This window comes from Cicer arietinum, chromosome 7 (assembly GCF_000331145.2).
Source record: "Cicer arietinum cultivar CDC Frontier isolate Library 1 chromosome 7, Cicar.CDCFrontier_v2.0, whole genome shotgun sequence".
NCBI lineage: Eukaryota > Viridiplantae > Streptophyta > Magnoliopsida > Fabales > Fabaceae > Cicer > Cicer arietinum.
Window position 1 is genome coordinate 13,054,164 of NC_021166.2, and position 22,182 is coordinate 13,076,345.

Genomic DNA, 22,182 nt, shown 5'->3' on the forward strand with positions numbered 1-22,182 from the left:
ATATCTTTGACCAACCTCATAGCGTAGGATATTAAATGCCTGAAACATGGTGATTCCTCAGACAATTTAAAATCACCCTGAAAATGAAAGGATTACAAATTCAAGAAAATCATAAAGCACCTAAGTAGCAGTCTTGCAGATAACATAAAGTTCAGGGAACCTATAGGATTATGTTCATGCCCTTGTCTGTGGATAATTAATTTTCTTAGCTTAGATAAAATTGGTGACAGCTCTAACTGTTATTTAAAACAAGCTACAACTCCAGATGTGACTCCACCAATTTTGCTACACAGAGAAAACATTGACATCATAACAGCCTTTATCAATAATAGAAATTCAAACGATAAATTAATAAAAACACGAGAAATATCTTGAACACGTTAGATTTACAAGGTCATACAAAATGCCTTTTCTGCAGAGAGGGTGAGCTGAATAGGGATGTTACCTCTCCATTACTCCTAGGAATCATCGTTGCTCTTGCGATTTTCTCCTCAATGACACCTAAAATCCCTGTTTTATCCTCAGAAGCACTAATAAACATGCCAGAGCTGTAAAAATAAAAGGATAATACAAAGTAAATATATTTTAAGCAAATGTAACATAATATCCATTTTAGACAAGCTATACAAGGTAATCAAAATGATTGTGCCTTAATTTTTGAGATGCTGAAAATCTCTCTCAGATTCATCATAATACCAACAGAATATATCATAAATTTTAGAGAAGCTAAAAATCTTTCAACTTGGTTGGCCTATAAAGATACCTCACATTTTATATAAGTTTGTTACCTTGTCATTCCAATAGTAAATTCTTTCTAGTAATTTTTTACTTGAACAAATCATACAAACCTTTTAGTGAAGTGTGTGAAAAGTAAATGAAGTTAACCATTTGATTTGGTTAGGTCTGCGATGAAGTCATACAGTTAACTATTCTACATAGTCCAGTTCATAACTCACTCACACAATACCTTGTTCTAATTCCCTTGGTATTCTCCGCAGTTTCACCCTTGCGCAAAGCCAATGATGATGGTTTAAGGCCTGCCTTTGCCACACTAACTATGCCTTCACATTGTTCAGCAGTTGCAAAATTAGGAAAATACACAGCTCGTGGCTTCCAGCTCAAAACCTACAAAATACAGCCAACAGATATTGTTTTAGTTGAGAGTCAAAGCACAATAACCAACTTCATATTAATACTACGATTTAGCCATTTAGGATTAGGAATATGTTTCCACCGCTTCGTCATTCACCAGACTTAATTTAAAGTCAAACATCAATTACTACTAGAATGTATGCATAACACTGATTTTAATCAATTAACAAATTCCAGTTTCCGCTATTTCACATTAACTTCTAAATTAAAATTAACCTAAATTCATTCAAAATAGCGATTCTATAAGCTAACTTCATAAATGTTGCAATAATTCAAAAACATAAATATAGTAAGAAATATAACACACATAAACTACATAATACTAACACTAACAAATTAAACTCTGCTTTCAAATAAGCAAGCATTGCTAAATATGGAAAAAAAATCACTAATTAGTCAAAATTGAAAAACATATAACGAATCGATTCAATGTCAACTAAACAAGCAACTATCACAATCACAACAATATTTCAGCAAAAGAATCGAGAGTGTTGGAAGAAACTAAATCACGCACCTGGAAAGGAATCGATGTAATGGAATCGTCACCAAACTCTCCCGCGCGCATCAAATTGTACTTCGTTTCCTTCTTCGATTCAAGCAACCGCGATCTAGGCCTCAAGCCATATCCATCATCATCCTGAAAAAACACAGCGATCGTCGATAGGTTACTTCAATATTTTCTAGCAAAAATAAAATTGAAAGAAGAAATCGATACAAATTTGGAAGAGAGCGGTTAGGATTGAGAAGGAAGACCTGAGAGTGAGAGAAGAGAGTAGAACCGAAGAATCCAGCAAGGAAGAAGAAGATGCATATGATGAATACGTAAGGGAAACCGAGTTTGTTCGTTCTCAAGCTCCAATTTCCTTTCACTGCTTTGCCTTTCATTTGGATTTGTGAGAGTTCTGCGATTTTAACTGCCAATATTAAATGGTAGCTAGTAACTGCCGAACACTTCCTTGCTTGAAGTGCTTTTGAAGAAGAAGAAGAAGAAGTTTAAAGAGTGTTCGATAATGGTATTTCAAAACTCCAGATGGATCGTGAAAAGTACACCGTGTGTGGTCAACCGATGAAAACTCTAATTAGATGTTCATTTATAATAGCATCTCCAATATGGAACTCAATATGGATTCATTAAATAGGATCCACCGTGCTACATCATCTTAAAATCTCGCATTCATTTTTTATTCCATCGTCTATCATAAAGATAACGTATCAAAATACCGTTCATTCGTGAGAGAACGGTGATGACAACTTAACACATCTCTAATGAACTCACCAAAAACTAAATGTTACATAATTATACTTGACGGACGAACTCATTTTGACGACAAGCTCTAACACTCCTTCGAACGCCTAAATATTCATTAAACTACATAGTTTCTTTTCTTGTTATTGGTGAAAAAACTACACCGTTTCTCCTTTCACTTCATTTATGAATTTTTTAATGAAGAGTTAATTGCAAAATCAAAGTATCGTATTTTTACTGATTTATTAAATTAGCTTTTTATTTTAAAATTTAATTAATTTGTTTCTCCCTCATAATTTTAATTGAAAAATGATAATGTCACATATTTTGAATCATATAATATATAATATAATAATTTTAAAATTTTAATATTTATAAAATTATAAAATAAAATTCTTTCAAAATTTTAATTTTAATTTATGAAATTATTTATTTTAATAATTTAATCAATAAAATATAAATAATTTATATATTATGAAATTGTATGCACGTTATTTAAAATATGTCAAATTAATATTTTTTTAGTTATAAAATATGAATGATGGACTATAATTGTCATATTTTAAAATAAGTAGATTAATTTTACAAATTAATGAAAATAGAGGAACTGTAATTAATTTTTTTTATAAATTATATTTAAAATAAAATAATTATATTAAACTATATAAATCATTTAATAGTAGAGATAAAATTATTTATTTCACAAGTGACTCTTGAATTATATCTTATATTTTAACCCAGCTCATTTCAAGAGAACAAGATTTAGAAATTTAGAATTAAATTAGAATATAAATAAAATTTGATCAATAGTCTTTTAGTCATAATTTAAATTAAAATTCTCTTACATAATTATTTTTTAATTAAAAATCATCAAATGTTTAAGCTCAATGTGTTGTTTGCTAATTCTTGACATTTGAAATATACTAATGCATGCATATTTATTTTATCAGTTTTAAACATTCTAATAAATATATATAAGTATGGTCATTAAATTCATATAAATCACGAGAAAATACATTGACTATAATTTTTTTTTTAAATAACACTTATATCTTTTTAATTTTAAAAAACACTCAATTCTGATTATATTTACTAAAAAATTACATCAAATACTTTTTTGTCATATTAATATTTTTTATTATATGATAAAATCATAATTTTTATTTTAATTTATAGAAGTACAATATAGTATTTATAATTTAAAAGTTATGATTATATTTTTAGTGGCACAACTAAAATGCGTATTTTAATGTTTCTTTATAAATAACAATATACACATTTTAAAAACTAGAAAGACCATGATTGTTTTAAGAAGATCTTAAGAAAAAAAATATAGTTTCTCCTATAAATTACGAAATACTATCAGTATATTAAATATAATTCATATAATAAAGAAGATATCCGTATTTCAAAAGTAAACACTTGACATGGGTGTGCAATTATTTTATCCAAAAGCTCTCACGCAATTCTCTGTTACAAGAAAAATTAGTATTATCAACATATAAAATCACCCCAGAAATACTAAAAAGTTTATGAAGTCTTCAATTATTGATGCATTGAGGATCATTTTTTATTATTTAAAAAGAAACTGCAATAATTGATAGCAGTAAAAGCCGCTAGAAATTTCTGAATGTTTGTGGCCTTAAAAAATGATCATAGGTTTGTGGCCATTTGAATTAGGCATAGTAAGGCATAATAGTACAATGGATGAGACTCTCGGCTATGGTATCTTTTATGAAATACATTCATTAAAATTATGGTTGTGGACTATTGACTAGTGTGGTGTTGGTTCGAGTGGTAATTTAAGTAAAAAAAATTGGTAGTAGTAGGACTAGCTTGGCTCTTTATACAAAACTAAAGCTGAAGTGATAAAAATAAGTCAAATGAGTGAGTGAGTAATATTGATGAATGATGAGACAGATGTAGAATTGATGAATGAAAGAAATAAAACACCGAGGAGGAAGACGAAATTTAGCTTTCAATAAACATTAGTATTGGTCCACAAAAAAGCACAATAAAGAAAATGGGGAGCATATGCTCTAAAAAATGAACGATCATTTTGATTGTGTATTACATAGATCTTTGGTCTCTAGAAAAAAGTACATAAGTAAAATGTCATTTGTGCATTTTTGAAGGCCAAAGCCCGTAACGATGTGTGTTATTTGTTTTCAAGGGTCAAGACCCTCAGTAATGTTACATTTTTTTATTTTGGCATAATTGATTTTCGAGTTTTGAGGTCAATGCTCTCAATAATGTTCACAAAAATTATTAATGTTATTTGATGCCAACTATCACCACCAAAAGTATCGAGGTCCCTATAATTAGTGCTAATAATGTATAAGAAATACTGAGTTTTCTTGTTCTTTATTTTATTATAACGAAGTCGTCTTTTGTTTAATGTAACAAATCGGTCCTTTAAATCATAAATTATATATTGTTACTCTTTTTTTTCTATCCAACTATACTGAAAAGTATTTATCTGGTCATTTTATATAAAATTATAACTCATAATATTTTATTAAAAATACAAAAACTCTAAATTAAATTTATTAAAACTAGAGTTGTTCTAAGACAAAAAAAAGTATTAATTAGCATTTTTCTAACCTTCATCATCTTTCTTCTTCTTTTGTCGAAAACCAATTGTTTTTTTGCATCACATGGAAGGAAGGTAGGGAATAATTCAAAACAAAAGGAGAAGAAGCATAAAATGAACCCTATAAACATACCTTTCCCTTTTTGGGCTTGAGAACTAAGAATTCTAAAAAGTTAAAGACAAATACTAATAAATGTCACTTAATAAAATAAATGATTAAATAAATTCTTAGTTCATGTGAATTTTTGAAATTTTGTTTTTATCTTTTATAAAAAAAATTACTTTTTAGTTTATATATAACTATTTTACAAGCATTATTAGTCTTTACTAGAACATTAACATATATTTTTTAATAATTTTTTTGCAGACATGTTTGCAATATTATAAAAAGTTTTTTCACAAAAAATAAGTTCAAAATTTTATTTCTATGTCCATATTTTTATTTTTAGTCCTTACTAGAACATCAACATATATTTTGAATTATTTTTTTTCTGACATATTTACAACAGTATAAAAAGTTTTTTCATAAAAAATAAGTTTAAAATTTAATTTTTAAATCCATATTTTCAGTACTTTTTTATCTTGACCTTGAGACATTTTAAAAAAATTGTATCGATGAACTTGTAATAATGTTCTAAAAATACTTGCAAAAATTTATTCAAAAATTTAAAAGATGAAAGATATTTCATTTTATGAAGGATTAAAACAACTTGCAAAATAATTTCGTAATAATTAAAAAATATGATTTTTTTACATGACCAAAAACGAAATTTCAATATTTTATAAAAACTCAAACTTTTTTAACCTTAAATATATTAACATTATTAAAAATGCAATGATATAGTTTTAATGGTGATACCATTTATTAAACTTTTATGAGGTGTTAGATGGAAGATGATGGATCCTTACTAAGTATTAACATTAAAAATTTATAAAATAAATGATACTACAATAAACTTGAAAATTCAACACACTAGAAATTGGTACATTAAACATTTTCCGAAAATAATTTCCTTATTTGGAATCTTTAAACAATGATGTTATGATACCTCTTAGCAAGACCCAAAATTCAAAGAGTTTAAAGAACTTTAATTAAATTAATTTGATGTTTTGTATTTTTGATTAAAAAAATAATTACAGAAAAAATTATCAATTATAATCTTACGGGACTTGTCACATCAATCTTAAAATGGTCACATAAACACTTTTAATGGAATTGGACGAAAATAATGTTGTACACATTTATGATTTAAATGATCAATCAACTTACACAAATAAAATAAATGACTGATTTGGTAAAATATAAAAGATGAATATCTAGAAGGTTTATGACATTAATTTATTATTTTCTAACACACAACAAAGAACACTAAAAACTACAAGGGAAAACAACAGTGCTCAAGTATGTCAACAAGACATTAGAGGAAAATAAAAAATCAAACTACTATTAGTGCTCATGAACATGTTTCACAATTAAAATGACAATATGACTCAATTTACTCGATTTTTATAAGACAAAGAAAGTAATTTTTTAGTTATCCACTAAAAACTGTTTGTACCATCTCTCATCGAAAACACTTTTTAATACACTTTATTCTTCAATTAATGGAAGTTGTTGTTCCACTAAATAGACAAGTATTTTTGTTCCTTTTCTCCATTCATTAGTTTTGTTTTTGAGTTTCTAAAATTATTTTAAAATTGATTTATGCGACTAAAAATATTATTGAATTGAGTTAGAGATTAAGTCGTTCTATTTAAAACTTTCGCATCATTATTCAAATTGTAGAAGACAAATTATGAATCACCAAGTTCTGAAAATAAAACAACTCAGATATACTGTTTTGGAGTTCTACTGCACCGTATAAAATCGTTTTAGAATTACATTTTCAATATGAATATTAAAGGCACTCTCAATGTTCGCAATATAGTACTATGATCAGCTGTAAATCAAAAGGATTAGACACAAAAAACCGATCTAAAAGACTATGACACAAAAACCGTTCTAAAAGACTATGACACAAAAATCGCTCATAGTGATATTAGGACTACTAAAAATTCGATGAGACTACAACATGAAAACTGCTTTAAATGGATAATGGATTAGAGCCACTTAAAAATTGACGAAACTACAACATAACAGCTGCTCTAAAAATCAAATAAACTACGATACAAAATCACTATAAAATATTAAAGGGATAAAAATACAAAACCGCTTTAACATCTCAAAGGAATAAAAAGAAAGATGAGAAATGATTCAGAAATATGTCGAACATAATATAAAAGAAAAAGTTGACAAATATATTAAATTTTAATGTACTCTTTTCAAAAGTTTAAAATTCATTATATAGTAATAGAAGCAAACACATATATTTTTTACTAAATATAAAACTTTAGTATTTATAAAGTTAAAATTTATTTAATATATAAAATTTTTATAATTTAAAACTTCAAACAATTTTTAAATTTATCCACTAATATATTTTATGTTCCAGCAATTATCATCATCGAAAATTGTATTGCTCGTCAAAAGTGACCTTATCTATTGCCTAAAACATATCAATATTAATAGCGAAGCAGAAAATACACAAGATGCAAAACGTACAACAACAAAAACCATTTCCACATAATCGTTAGAATGCTTAAGATCAATTTCATTTTCGTTCTGGATCCTTAAAATGAATACATACGGGAAAAACTTGCAAAATTAATATCTAGAAATAGATTATGCACAACATGAGAGCCATGGAGAAGAGAAACATCAAGTAAATGAATTAAAAAAAAAAAGGTTGACGTGGCTTCATTTGTGAGAGTCTGTTTTATGATTTTTTCTTTTTATAAAATATAAGTGCATTGTTTCAAGAGCGTGATTTCATTTAAAAAATATCTTCACTTTCTTATTATTTATTCTTCCAAATTCCCCGCACAGAAATAAAGTCCGTGTTTTTTTATATAATAATTTTTTTTGTTCTTATATAATAAATGTTTTACAAACAAGTATTAGTATAAGAATACACGTTAAAATATAAAAAATAAACAATTTTAAAGTATTTGATAAACTGAATATACTACTACTATTTTTATATTTACTTCTTTAATATCTGCCCCTAACTAGTCAACAATTTAGATTTAATGCGTCAGTTTTTATTGAATAACCTTTCTATTATTTAGAATGAGATATTACATACGAAGTAGTAAAGTCCTTCAAAAATAAAGTCCGTGAACGTGAATTCTTCTTTTTGGTACACCAATAAATGTCAGTTTCTTAACATAGCTAAATAAGAAAAGAAAAAATGGACTGGGTTAGTTGGCATGTATAGACGGAGAAAAGAGTAGATCCAAAATTAAATATAAAAAAAATCATATCTAACAATAAGGTTAAGAAAGGATTGTCTAATGTCCACTACAAATAAATACCCGTGAATCTCCACGCGTAATTTACACTATTTTGCGGCTTGCATCTTCTTATCTCTTTATCTTTAACACGCATTCCCAGAACAGTAAGCATGCACCATTTAAATTTATAATTGTTGAAAATAAAAATATCGACAAAGAGACACAGTTGGGACTTGGGAGTGTATTCAAAATAGTAGGTAAAAGATTGGTGTAAGAAGTAACGTTTGGGGAACATGATTATGTGACGGAACGCCTGCACCGTCCTGTTAAAAGGCCGAAATTACTGATGTTTTTTTTAATGTACAAAAATATAAAAAGAAAAAGAAATCAAGCACTTGCAACGGATACTATGCATCAAATATCTTGAATTAATTCAATCAACTAAGTTAGATGGTGCCATCTTTACTCCCACTATCCCCACTCTCTTTCTTCAGCTTTTTTTTTGTCTCAACGCAATTATTTTAGAATCAGACACCAACCCACCGCTACCCTTTACCTTTTTTCACACTTTCGTCATAACAAAAACTCTGCAATTAAATTTGCCTTTCAATAAAGTTAGGTTATTAATAATAATATTATCCTCTTCCTATTTCCCACTCTAACACGCTCTCATCCCAAATTTCCAGAGGGTGAGGAAAAAAATACCTATTCATGGAGTTCTCGTTTCACAAAATTTTCCTCATAGTTCTCTCTGTTCTTCTGTTAACGAATCTCTGTGATGCATCATCGTCCCTAAAGAGCACTTACATAGTGCACATGGCGAAATCCGAAATGCCAGAAAGCTTCGACCACCACACCATGTGGTACGAATCTTCTTTACAATCCGTATCTGAATCAGCTGAAATGCTCTACACTTACGAGAATGCGATCCATGGTTACTCAACCAGATTAACTGCGGAAGAAGCCCGTTTGCTTGAAAGCCAAACGGGTATTCTAGCTGTGGTTCCTGAGGTGAAATACGAGCTTCACACAACAAGAACTCCTCTGTTTCTTGGCCTCGATAAAAGCGCAGATATGTTCCCAGAATCAAATTCAGGGAGCGAGGTTGTTATCGGTGTTTTAGACACCGGTGTTTGGCCCGAAAGCAAAAGCTTCGACGACACTGGTTTCGGACCCGTACCCGCATCCTGGAAAGGCGCGTGCGAAACGGGTACGAATTTCACAACTTCAAACTGCAACAAAAAGTTAATCGGAGCTAGGTACTTTTCGAAAGGGGTTGAAGCCATGTTAGGTCCTATCGACGAAACCACAGAGTCAAAATCTCCACGAGACGACGACGGCCACGGAACTCACACTTCGAGTACAGCAGCAGGTTCGGTGGTTACCGGAGCTAGCTTGTTCGGTTATGCTTCAGGGACGGCGCGTGGGATGGCGACGCGCGCTAGAGTTGCTGTTTATAAAGTTTGTTGGAAAGGCGGTTGTTTTAGCTCCGATATTTTAGCTGCTATTGATAAGGCTATTTCGGACAATGTTAATGTTTTGTCGCTTTCACTCGGTGGTGGTATGTCTGATTATTATAGAGATAGTGTAGCTATCGGTGCTTTTGCGGCAATGGAGAAAGGGATTTTAGTTTCTTGCTCCGCTGGGAATGCGGGTCCCAGTGCATACAGTCTTTCCAATGTTGCTCCATGGATAACGACCGTGGGTGCTGGTACACTGGATCGCGATTTTCCTGCTTATGTTAGTCTTGGAAATGGACTTAACTATTCAGGTGTGTCGCTTTATCGTGGTAACGCTTTGCCGGATTCTCCGTTGCCGTTTATTTATGCTGGGAATGCTACTAATGCTACGAATGGTAATTTGTGTATGACGGGGTCTTTGTCGCCGGATATGGTTGCTGGGAAGATTGTTTTGTGTGACCGTGGAATGAGTGCTAGGGTTCAGAAAGGAGCAGTGGTGAAAGCTGCTGGTGGATTGGGCATGGTGCTCAGTAACACAGCGGCTAACGGTGAGGAGCTTGTAGCGGATACTCATCTCTTGCCGGCGACGGCTGTTGGTGAGAAAGCAGGTGATGCGATCAAGAAATATGTCTTCTCCGATGCGAAACCGACCGTGAAGATTTTGTTTGAAGGAACTAAAGTTGGGGTTCAGCCTTCGCCCGTTGTCGCAGCGTTTAGTTCACGTGGACCGAATTCAATCACACCGTCAATTTTGAAACCTGATCTGATCGCGCCAGGTGTCAATATCTTAGCTGGGTGGTCAAAGGCTGTAGGTCCCACCGGGTTGTCAGTTGATGAGAGGCGCGTGGATTTCAATATCATCTCTGGTACTTCCATGTCTTGTCCTCACGTGAGTGGTTTAGCTGCGTTCATTAAATCGGCTCATCCCGAGTGGAGTCCAGCTGCCGTGAGATCTGCTCTTATGACAACGGCTTATACGGCTTACAAAAACGGTCTAAAATTGCAGGACAGTGCTACTGGAAAATATTCGACGCCGTTTGATCATGGATCTGGACACGTGGACCCTGTTGCTGCACTTAATCCAGGACTCGTTTATGATTTAACAGTGGATGATTATTTAGGTTTCCTATGCGCGTTAAACTATACAGCCTCTGAAATCACAGCTTTGGCAAGGAGGAAATTCCAGTGTGACGCAGGTAAAAAATACAGTGTGGCTGATCTTAATTACCCTTCGTTTGCGGTGGTTTTTGATTCGATGGGTGGGGCCAACGTAGTCAAACACAGGAGAATTCTTACCAACGTGGGACCCGCGGGAAATTACAAGGCTTCTGTAACGTCAGATACACCTTCCGTTAAAATCTCGGTGGATCCAGAAGTGTTGAATTTCAAGGAAAATGAGAAAAAGGCTTTTACTGTTACGTTTACTTCTTCGGGTTCGACGCCACAGAGGGTGAATAGTTTTGGACGGTTGGAATGGACTAATGGGAAGAGCGTGGTCGGAAGCCCAATCTCGATAAGTTGGGATTAATATCATTAAAACAAAAACCTTTTTAGTAAAGGTTGATCAAAGGTTCATCACTCACTCGAAGAGGGGTGACTTGATTGGCTAGTAATATTATTAATAATATTTATAATTATTTGAATTTAGCAAACAAAATGTTGTTTATTCAGTTGAAGATAAAATGCATGATAGCTGGAACTGGGACTGAAACCTAGTGTTTGATTGGTGTGGGGTCCGTTTGTTCCCTGGGAGATGCGACGCAGTGAGGGAAAATGAATTTCCATTGTCTTTTGTAATTCTTCCGGTGTACAGCGTTCTAATCATTGAAGAATATATGGCCATTCTGGCTATTGGCTAATTTAGTTCTGTGAGACTTTCTATTTTATTTGACTTGAAGGGTGTTGCTGTTTATTTTATTTGCCTCATAGTAGTTGGAACTTGTAACAATAAATAGTAAGTACTGTATTCAAGAACATGTTTTCCATACATGAACTTAATTTATTCCTCACTCTTTTGGCTTACAGTTTTACTATCGTCAAAATTGTGGTTGTGAATTCAATTGTATATTTGCAACTCCAATCTAGTTTGGCTTGCTAGTGTAGTGGAATTGGTAAGTTTACAGGTTTACTAAAATCTCTAGGCACAATGATTTTGCAAGGTTACTTAACTTTTGCAATTGCAAAATCACAGTGGTCATAAAACAAAATTAATACATATGTTTGAAAACTGGTCTGTGTTAGGCGGAAGTTATGTTTTTTACTGTGAAAAGAGCGTCAGGATGAGGAAAAAGTTGGTGAAATATACATCCAAACATACGCATAATCAGTGAGACCAATTGCGTGCGTTTGTGTTATTTACAAAGCCAACGGTACTGTTCGTGTGTATAAATGCGTAATATGATGATTTCAAAGCATCGCAGACATGTTGTATAAAAATGGGAAAGACAAGGTCCGGTCCGTGCAGTATCTTCGTACCTATAATTATAGAATTGTCTCTATCATCTGGACCATAAAACGTAAAAGAGGGACTCTATCTTAATTTGTTAACGTTGTAATCTTATAAAAGATTGATTATCTCAAACAAAATGAAATATTATCATACAAGATCTCTCTCTATTTTATTATATTTCTAGTTTTTTTTTTTTTAACTTAATACACTTGATTATAAAAAATTAACGTAGTTCCTAATTTTCAAAATCAGTTTTTTAGACCCTGTTAAGTGTTAATTAATTCTTAGAATTTTTTTGGTCACCACCATTTATGATGATATAATATTTTCATTAATGATGTGATACTTAATTATAATGTATTTAGATATCACATGTTGTAAAAATTAAGTCACCCACCAATTTAAATTATATGTTCTAAAAATATACACACACAAAACTAAACTATAGTAATAAAATAAATATAGAGAATATCACCTCTATATAGCAATAGTAATTAAAACAACACTCTCAACCTTTTATAAACTGAGCTAACATTTCAAAATGAGTTAATTAAGCCTAATAAATTAAACGGCTATTTCAAAATGGTGTGTGTGATCATTTTAAAATCTTTTTTATTGTTTAAAATAAATTCTTTATAAAAAAATTTATCTTCCGTTAAACACAAATTTAAAGCAATAATAAATTCAAAAACAAAAGTAAAGATATAAAAGAAGAGAGAAATATACATATATTTTTATACTAGTTCACTACATCTACTACTTTAATTATAAAGTTATTTTGTCCTAATATAATTTGGTATTTAATCCACTAAAACATTATTAACTTAGCTTTTTTTAGATTTTGAGTATTTTCTAAACACCTTTTCAAATTAAGTATTGTTTTCTTATCTATCGATACATTAAGTATTATTAGGTCTCTCCAATAATTATATATTATAATAGCTCAATAAGTAACCACAAGTACACTATCTAAATTCCTCTAAAAACGTTGGCATCATCATCCACCGAATACATAAAATAGTTGTGTGGTAATACAAATATTTTTTTTTTAAGAAAATATAATTTATATATTTTATCATATATCAATTGGACAAGAAATATATGAATATCGGAAGTCGATCTTTAGTATTTGAGTTTTGTGGATGAACTATAAAAACGATATCCTATAATTATTTAAATGGTATTATCTTTATATTTTTTTGTTGTAAAATCACATAATTTGTTTGTAGTTAATGTTTTTAAAAATTTATTTTTGATAGAAATAAAAAAAAATATATCATCTGGACCATAAAACGTAAAAGAGGGACTCTATCTTAATTTGTTAACGTTGTAATCTTATAAAAGATTGATTATCTCAAACAAAATGAAATATTATCATACAAGATCTCTCTCTATTTTATTATATTTCTAGTTTTTTTTTTTTTAACTTAATACACTTGATTATAAAAAATTAACGTAGTTCCTAATTTTCAAAATCAGTTTTTTAGACCCTGTTAAGTGTTAATTAATTCTTAGAATTTTTTTGGTCACCACCATTTATGATGATATAATATTTTCATTAATGATGTGATACTTAATTATAATGTATTTAGATATCACATGTTGTAAAAATTAAGTCACCCACCAATTTAAATTATATGTTCTAAAAATATACACACACAAAACTAAACTATAGTAATAAAATAAATATAGAGAATATCACCTCTATATAGCAATAGTAATTAAAACAACACTCTCAACCTTTTATAAACTGAGCTAACATTTCAAAATGAGTTAATTAAGCCTAATAAATTAAACGGCTATTTCAAAATGGTGTGTGTGATCATTTTAAAATCTTTTTTATTGTTTAAAATAAATTCTTTATAAAAAAATTTATCTTCCGTTAAACACAAATTTAAAGCAATAATAAATTCAAAAACAAAAGTAAAGATATAAAAGAAGAGAGAAATATACATATATTTTTATACTAGTTCACTACATCTACTACTTTAATTATAAAGTTATTTTGTCCTAATATAATTTGGTATTTAATCCACTAAAACATTATTAACTTAGCTTTTTTTAGATTTTGAGTATTTTCTAAACACCTTTTCAAATTAAGTATTGTTTTCTTATCTATCGATACATTAAGTATTATTAGGTCTCTCCAATAATTATATATTATAATAGCTCAATAAGTAACCACAAGTACACTATCTAAATTCCTCTAAAAACGTTGGCATCATCATCCACCGAATACATAAAATAGTTGTGTGGTAATACAAATATTTTTTTTTTAAGAAAATATAATTTATATATTTTATCATATATCAATTGGACAAGAAATATATGAATATCGGAAGTCGATCTTTAGTATTTGAGTTTTGTGGATGAACTATAAAAACGATATCCTATAATTATTTAAATGGTATTATCTTTATATTTTTTTGTTGTAAAATCACATAATTTGTTTGTAGTTAATGTTTTTAAAAATTTATTTTTGATAGAAATAAAAAAAAATATTCATAAATAAGATTTTAACAATTTTTATTTAAAACATCTTGTTTCAACAAATGTGAAAGTAAGAAGAATAATTAAATTATATTTTATTTATATATAAGTTATACATGCATTACAGAAACAATTAAATGTTCTCAAGAGAAATTTAGTATGATATGTTTAATTTTGATTGAACTGTTAAAATTACTCAAAGACCTCTAACTTTTCAAATAAATTAACTTTTACTATCAACATTTTTTGTTCTTCATGTTTTGAATAAGTTTCAATATGTTTATAACTGCTTTCAAATTATTTAGATGCTTTTTCAATATAGTTTTTCCACCCATCACTTCAGAGCTTTGCGAATTGCGAAATTCTTTTGTTAATTCTTTTTGTTATCGATGTGGCAGTTCTTTTGAAATAATTCTTCATACTATTTATGATTTTTTTCAAGGTTATTTGAAACCTGATGGCTTCAAGTTGATATTACCTGTTCTATACTTTAAATTGTGAGGATTGGATTAATACAATTCTAAAATCCACTAATAGGATTCTTTTTGTTATTGTATGTTGGATTATTTGGAAAGCTAGGAATGATGAGATTTTTCTACTAAAAAATTGGCTTACTGTCAACCAAATTAAGACTTTTCATGTCATAACTTAGATTTTTGGTACATCTATATAAAATAATTAAGGGATAATCATGTGAAACTCCATTCTTGACAAACAAATATGCAAACATATTGTCTTTCATCAAAATGTGAACAAAATAGAGGTCCTATTGGAGGTCTTTAAAATTGTTTATGACATTAATAATAGGAGCACATGGAAGAGATATTTTTTTACCATATTAATGGTTACAAGAGTATCACATTAACAACTAACATATTTGTGCTCAACATTCAAAGTTAATGTATTTCCAGTGAGGAAGCAACCAAGAGATGTGACAAATATTGCGAGAAGGCATACCCAACGCCACCACCAATAAATAATAATGTTGGTTGAGTTCACTTCATTAGAAAGAAAAAAATGAAACAAAGTGATTTATTGGTCTTGACCCGTGTGAAGAAAAAAAGAAGAGATTAAATTCCTTAGTAAAAAAAGAACAATTAGCAAGAGAGAAAGAAGGGGATTGTTCCACGGTAAAAGAGGAATAACATAAAAGAAAGGGAAGTCGGCGAGAGTAGTAGAGGAGAAGGAAAAAAAGCTTGGTTTTGGTGCTAATAGAATTTAGCAAGCTGCTTTGATCTACATTATAATTTATTTTTACTACTGATTTTGTTATTTTTCATATAAAAATCATATTTATTTCACATTTAATTTTTTATTGAGATACTTTTTCTTTGACACTTGTCTTGTAAGGTTATGTGAACTTAAAGGCCCACAAACTCGTAATTATAACAGTAACATAACTCCTTCCTAACTTAGCATGTTTTTAAAAATGTGCTAAACAAGATGAATTTGTTTCATATCCGTGGAAAAGGAAGTCGCAAGAGATGCTACTAGTTACCGTTCATATGATTCCTACCCAAAGCTTCAGGTCGAACAATAACACATGGGTCATGCGGAGATGTGGGAAGGCAGAGTGGATGCACATTAGAGCGACAATAAGACGTTCGTGGACCATTTGTCCCAATGGTCAACCAAAACACTTGCAAGAAAGGTTATCATATAACTAACATTTTGCGATAAAATTTTGTAGATAATACGACACTTCTCATCTTTTAAATATTTTTCTTTTCAATCACATTTTGTTTGTAATATTACTTTTTAAATTTTAAAATTTGTATGTCAGTGATTTTTCTTCTTCTCCATATATCTACTATTATTTAGAACAACAAAAAAATAACTACAAATCTAAATCATTATTTAAGTGATAAATCTAAATCATTATTTAGAACAACAAAAAAATAACTTCAAAGAATTAATATAAAAATTAAGTTGAATTTAAAAAACTATATATATATATATATATATATATATTTAAAAAGATTAAAACAATTAAATTAAATTTATCGGTGTTCTTTATTCTTCTCCTTAACATCGTCATCAATTAAAAAAAAAATCTTTTTCTAACTTCAAAATCTCATAATAAATTTATCTTCTTCTAAAACCCCAAATCCCCAACAACTTTTATCAAAATTTCTTCTCTTTCATTACAAACATTAATTTCTAGCCACTTTTAACACTTATAAAATTGAACATTTAGAAATGGCCAATAAAATCAAATATCATTTTAGAATTTAGACCGAATTAATTTTAAAAACCGCTTTGTCAAATGAAAGATACATATATTATAGGACCAAAAGGAAAGGAGGATCGCATTTTCGCATACGTGTCTTCAGCAAAGACAAAATGTTAAACACGTGTACACAAGATTGAGCTAAGTACAAGAAAAATCTAAGCCATTGGATTAACACAATTCCCATATTTTTTTATACATAATTTACGCATAAGAGTGTACTGCCTTGACCTTTCTCTTTTCTATGTCAAATATAAGAGAAATGAAGGGGAGTAATAAATATAAATATATTTACTTTAGAATTTAAATTAATTACATTAATTTTTTACTCAACTTTCTTTTTGTATATTCAAAATTTGAGAGTATATCAATTTTGAAGACATTTTTCATCACTTCCTACTTTCCTATCTACATTGTCTTTTGTTCGGTGAATTAAGCACGACACCAACGTAATGATGGGAACACCATCATAAATTAAGGAGAAATTGAGCTAGTTATTACTTATCCTTTGTGGATAAAAATGCAAAATTTATCTAAAATTTGCCACGTGTTCGCGAAACACTCTTCAGTCACCACGTGTATTAAATTGGACTATACATCATGTCAATTGAAAAATTGTATTTCTATCTTATATATATATTGCAAAAATTAATGGTGATTACAACAAAATAAGAAAGATGGAGAAGCAAAATGTGAAGGAGACAAAGCAAACAAACGAATCAGGTAAAGGAAACATTGAAGGGCTCCCGTTAGAGGACAGTCCCTACCTAAAATACGATGATTTAGAGGATTATAAGCTACAGGGTTATGGTACACAAGGTCACCAACAACCTAAGCCAGGTCGTGGAGCTGGTGCTACAGAGGCACCCACTCTTTCGGGTGCTAATGTTTCCTCTGAGGCCCAATTCAATGTTGCTAATGCTGTTAATCGCAAAGGGGTCCCTTAATTGATGTGTTATGATAAGAATTTGTTTCTTAGTTTTGTTTTTTATTTGTAATTATCTTCGTGTGTTTTTAGATTATTGTTACACCTTTTATATTTCATTTAGCTTCTTGATAGATCTATTAGAAATAATAGTAGTTGTTAGAAAAATAATAGTAGGAAGTTGATGCGAAGATTGTGAGGGGAATAATTATGTGATAAATAAAGGATCACACTCTTTCATCTGTTAGTTTCAAATCTTCATCTATCTCTGATAAGATCAGATTTTTTATTTATTAAAATAAGCAATTTATCTTATGTTAGTATGATATATCATAGGCATAACAATCTCTGATTTTTGTCACCTTTGAGGACACACATACCTTTTTTGAATGTTGTCCCTAAATCCATTTTAAATTGATAGGGTGGTCTGGATATTTTTGAATGGATTAAATACGATTTGCAAATATTACAAATTTTATATAAGAATTTTTGACACCTATACCGGTATGGGCCCATATATAAGAGGAAACGATGCCTTGTAGATTCATTGAATAGAACTCATATCATGAAGGCTTAGCTCAAAACGGAAATGGTAAAGTATAACACAACAAACAAATGATAAATATAGTTTATCCTTCCCAATACTACGGCGGAATGCATAAATTTTTTCTCATAAATGTTACCATGACCTCTACGATGGTATCATATACATTTATCTATTATATCATATACATTTGTTTATCATGTTATGAAACCTTTCATTCCATTCTAAAATGGAATGACATGTTTTATATCACATAATATATGGTTCTATTATATATATATATATATGGTTTTGCAATTTAAAAAATAAAATTACTTTTATAGATTCATTAGCTATAAACTTTGCAAAGGGTCTAGGTGACTTGTATATTGGTATGGGTCATACGAGCCCAATCTCGAAGCTCATTAATGCAGTATATTGGTATGGGGGGAATTGACTTTTGTACCCCCCATTTAAACTTATACCCCCTAATTTGTTAAAAATCCAATTTTATCCTTAAAAAATTCATTTACGTGAGCAGTTAAAAAAAATTACTCTAAAATCTGGACCTTGCTGAAATTTCCGGTAAGTCAACTTTTGCATTAAAATTTTCGATAGTTATAATTGTTACCGGAAATTTGGAAAATGAAATTTCCGGTAGTTGTAATTTCAATACTGGAAATTTCAAATTTCCGGAAGCTACCGGAAATTTCAAAAAATTTGAAAAATCCGATAGTCATTTTTTGTTCACCGGAAATTTGGTTTTTTGAAATTTCCGGTAGTTAATCCGGAAATTTCAAAAATTCGGTACTTAATTTTTTTTTTTTTGAATATGCTTTTAATTTGTTTGTTATTTTATTTGAATTGTTTTTTTGAACTAGAGATGGAAAACACACGACCAGTATTTATAGATTTAACTGAAGCATTTACAACTGATCAAATTTTTGAGTCACGAGAAGCTGTCATATCATGGGCAAGAGAGATAGGTCGACAAAATCGAGTAGCAGTTATCATTACTCGATCAGACGTAGAGACTGGAAAGAGAGGAAGAAAGTCAAAATTAATTCTTGGTTGTGATAGAGGTGGACAATATAAGTCAAATAAAAATGACACAGGTACTTCAACTAAAAAGTGTGGATGTCCGTTTAAACTTAAATCGAGACCACTGAAAAATGATGAAGGATGGATTATTAGTTTAATCTGTGAACTTCACAACCATGAGTTAGTAGCTACTTTTGAGAATAATGCATTTATGGGACGCTTAACAGAAGAAGATAAGAAACATGTTGACGAGTTGACAAAGTATCACGTTGCACCGAGACATATCTTGTCATCTTTGAGAGATCGAGATACGGAGAATGTGACTAGTATCTATCAAATTTACAAGCGACGAAGTACATACAGGAAGAATTTGATGGGACCTAGAACTGATATGCAACACTTGTTGAAGTTACTTGAAGCTGAGAAATATACTTGTTGGAGTAGGACTCATGAGGACTCCAACGTTGTGAGGGATATGTTTTGGACGCACACAGATTCCATAACTTTGCTTAACATGTTCCCTCTTGTATTGATCATGGATAGCACCTACAAAACCAACAAGTATAGGTTACCGTTGTTTGAAATTGTTGGTGTAACTTCAACTTGGTTGACATTTAATGTTGCATTTGCTTATATGGATTCTGAACGTCAAGACAACTTTTGGTGGGCATTGGAGAAGTTAAAAGAGTTGTTTTTTTCAAACACGCCATTTCCTCAGGTGATTGTGACTGACAGAGAACTGGCTTTAATGAATGCAATTAAAGTTGTATTTCCATCTTCAACAAATTTACTTTGTCAACTTCATATTAACAAAAATGTTGGAGCCAAATGCAAACAGTATATATTAAAGAAAGACATGCAAGAACCCATTCTTGAGTTGTGGAGGAAAATTGTTTATTGTTCTGAAGAGAAGGAGTACGAGGAACTTTTGCAAGTATTTGAGCAAGCATGTGTCGATAATATTATTTTCTTTGACTACGTCAGAGACACATGGTTGAATCCTCATAAGGAAAGATTTGTTGAAGCATGGACCAATCGAGTATTGCATCTAGGAAATACTACGACTAATAGGTATGTCATTAAAATTTCACATTTTGTATGATATATGATATATGATTTATGCATGATATATGATCATTACTTCACATTTTGTATTTTTTTTGTTTAAATATTAGGGTTGAGTCTGCTCATTGGTCATTGAAGAGATTTTTGGAACACAGTAAAGGAGATTTTTGTAAGGCATGGAATGGTATGAATGACATGTTGAAGTTTCAAATTATTAAGATCAAAGGTTCATTTGAGATAAGTAAAGGTCGCAAAGAGCATATACACAACAATCCATTCTTTGAGAAATTGACTTGGGTGGTATCCAAGAAAGCCTTAGGTGATATTGTTGAAGAATACAAGAGAGTCAGTTATGTCGGTAACGACAAAGATGTGTGTTGTTGTATACTTAGAAAGACTCATGGATTACCTTGTGCATGTGAGTTAGCAGGATACAAGATGAAAGGTGTTCCAATCCCATTAGATGTTGTTCATATACATTGGAGGAAATTAACCTTGAATAGTGATCAAGAGAATGACCAGTTGACAAATGATTCAGAGTTGGACATTACATCGGAGATGGATATAATTTGGAAAAAATGGAAAACACTTAATATTGCTGGAAGAAGGGCTTTAAAGAGCAAGTTGCGTGAAATAGCATATCCGGAGACAACATCAATGTGTGCACCAGTGGATAAAATCAAAACAAAAGGTGGTGTTAAGAAAAAAGGCAATAAGCCGAAGGGATATGACGTATATCGCGACCCATCATACTTTGAGCATGTTGATACTCAAGTCTCCCAGCAGGTATCCAAACAAGTCTCCCATCAAGCATCCAAACAAGTCTTCCATCAGGCATCCAAACAAGTCTCCCACCAGGTTAAAAAATATTTCCACGAGTGTCCTTCTTTAATTCATCCATATATTGAAGACATAGTTAATGTTAAAGCTGATGGAAATTGTGGATATCGTGCTATTGCTGCTTTACTTGGTTATGGTGAAGAATACTAGAGCATTATACGTCGGCAGTTGTATACAGAGATTAAGTCCAAACCTGATTTATATGCTGCATTATTCAAGGAACGTTTGCAAGAAGTGACAGAGTCTTTACTTGTAACTGAGTTGGAAAACCAAGGTAATGAGAAGTGGATGACCATTCCTGATATGGGTTACGTGATAGCAACAAAATATAATCTCGTTCTTGTTACATTAGCAAAAACTTTTTGTTTGACTTTTTTCCCATTGAGGGGTGCACATAATGGAGATTTGTCACGTGATCGTGTTATCAGCATTGGTTTTGTTAACGAAAATCATTGGGTTCAAGTTAAATTGAAATCTGCATGTCCGTTACCACCACTTGCATGGCATTGGAAGAAGCATCGTAGCGATGAGTCTACATCATGGGCTATCGCTTATGCAGGACGTCTACAACATTGGGGTTCTTTAGATTTAGAAAATAATTCAGATTATATGTCTTTGGCAGATGATTGATACTTTTGAGTTGTATTTTGTTTTAAATGATATGATTGGCAGATGATTGATACTTTTGAGTTGTATTTTGTTTTAAATTATATGATTGGCAGATGATTGATACTTTGAATATTTTGTTTTAAATCGCTAATAATAATAACTCTGAATAATAATAACTCTGAATAATAAATCGCTAATAAATCTGAATAATAAATCGCTAATAACT

The 22,182-nt window shown here is 30.4% G+C and overlaps 3 protein-coding genes across 4 annotated transcripts in view; 2 read left to right on the top strand and 1 right to left on the bottom strand.

Moving 5' to 3' along the window:
• The window catches only part of LOC101512678 (probable prolyl 4-hydroxylase 9), a 4,774-nt gene extending 2,543 nt beyond the window's left edge, over positions 1 to 2,231 (bottom strand). Inside the window, exons 1-5 of one of the 2 annotated variants that reach the window (XM_004509027.4) lie at positions 1,906 to 2,231; positions 1,667 to 1,789; positions 968 to 1,125; positions 446 to 548; positions 1 to 39 (exon numbers count right to left, since the gene is read on the bottom strand). The exon at positions 1 to 39 is cut by the window's left edge and continues 42 nt beyond it. In XM_004509027.4, coding sequence (XP_004509084.1) covers positions 1 to 39; positions 446 to 548; positions 968 to 1,125; positions 1,667 to 1,789; positions 1,906 to 2,037 — 555 coding nt within the window. In that variant the 5' untranslated portion in view covers positions 2,038 to 2,231. The remainder of the gene's footprint in view (positions 40 to 445; positions 549 to 967; positions 1,126 to 1,666; positions 1,790 to 1,905) is intronic. The other variant, XM_073363902.1, reaches the window with a different exon arrangement.
• A 6,344-nt stretch (positions 2,232 to 8,575) lies between these two features.
• On the top strand, positions 8,576 to 11,808 carry LOC101512994 (subtilisin-like protease SBT1.7). Its single transcript, XM_004509028.4, has one exon. The coding sequence runs from the start codon at positions 9,036 to 9,038 to the stop codon at positions 11,310 to 11,312; it is 2,277 nt and encodes a 758-aa protein (XP_004509085.1). The 5' UTR covers positions 8,576 to 9,035; the 3' UTR covers positions 11,313 to 11,808.
• Positions 11,809 to 17,630: 5,822 nt separating this feature from the next.
• LOC101513321 (uncharacterized) lies at positions 17,631 to 18,114 on the top strand. Its single transcript, XM_004509029.4, has one exon. It carries the CDS (start codon positions 17,631 to 17,633, stop codon positions 17,898 to 17,900), a length of 270 nt encoding a protein of 89 aa, XP_004509086.1. The 3' UTR covers positions 17,901 to 18,114.
• Positions 18,115 to 22,182: the final 4,068 nt, after the last annotated feature.

Coding starts and splice junctions, on each gene's coding strand:
- LOC101513321 (XM_004509029.4), top strand. CDS start 17,631: ATGGAGAAGCAAAATGTGAAGGAGACAAAGCAAACAAACGAATCAGGT.
- LOC101512994 (XM_004509028.4), top strand. CDS start 9,036: ATGGAGTTCTCGTTTCACAAAATTTTCCTCATAGTTCTCTCTGTTCTT.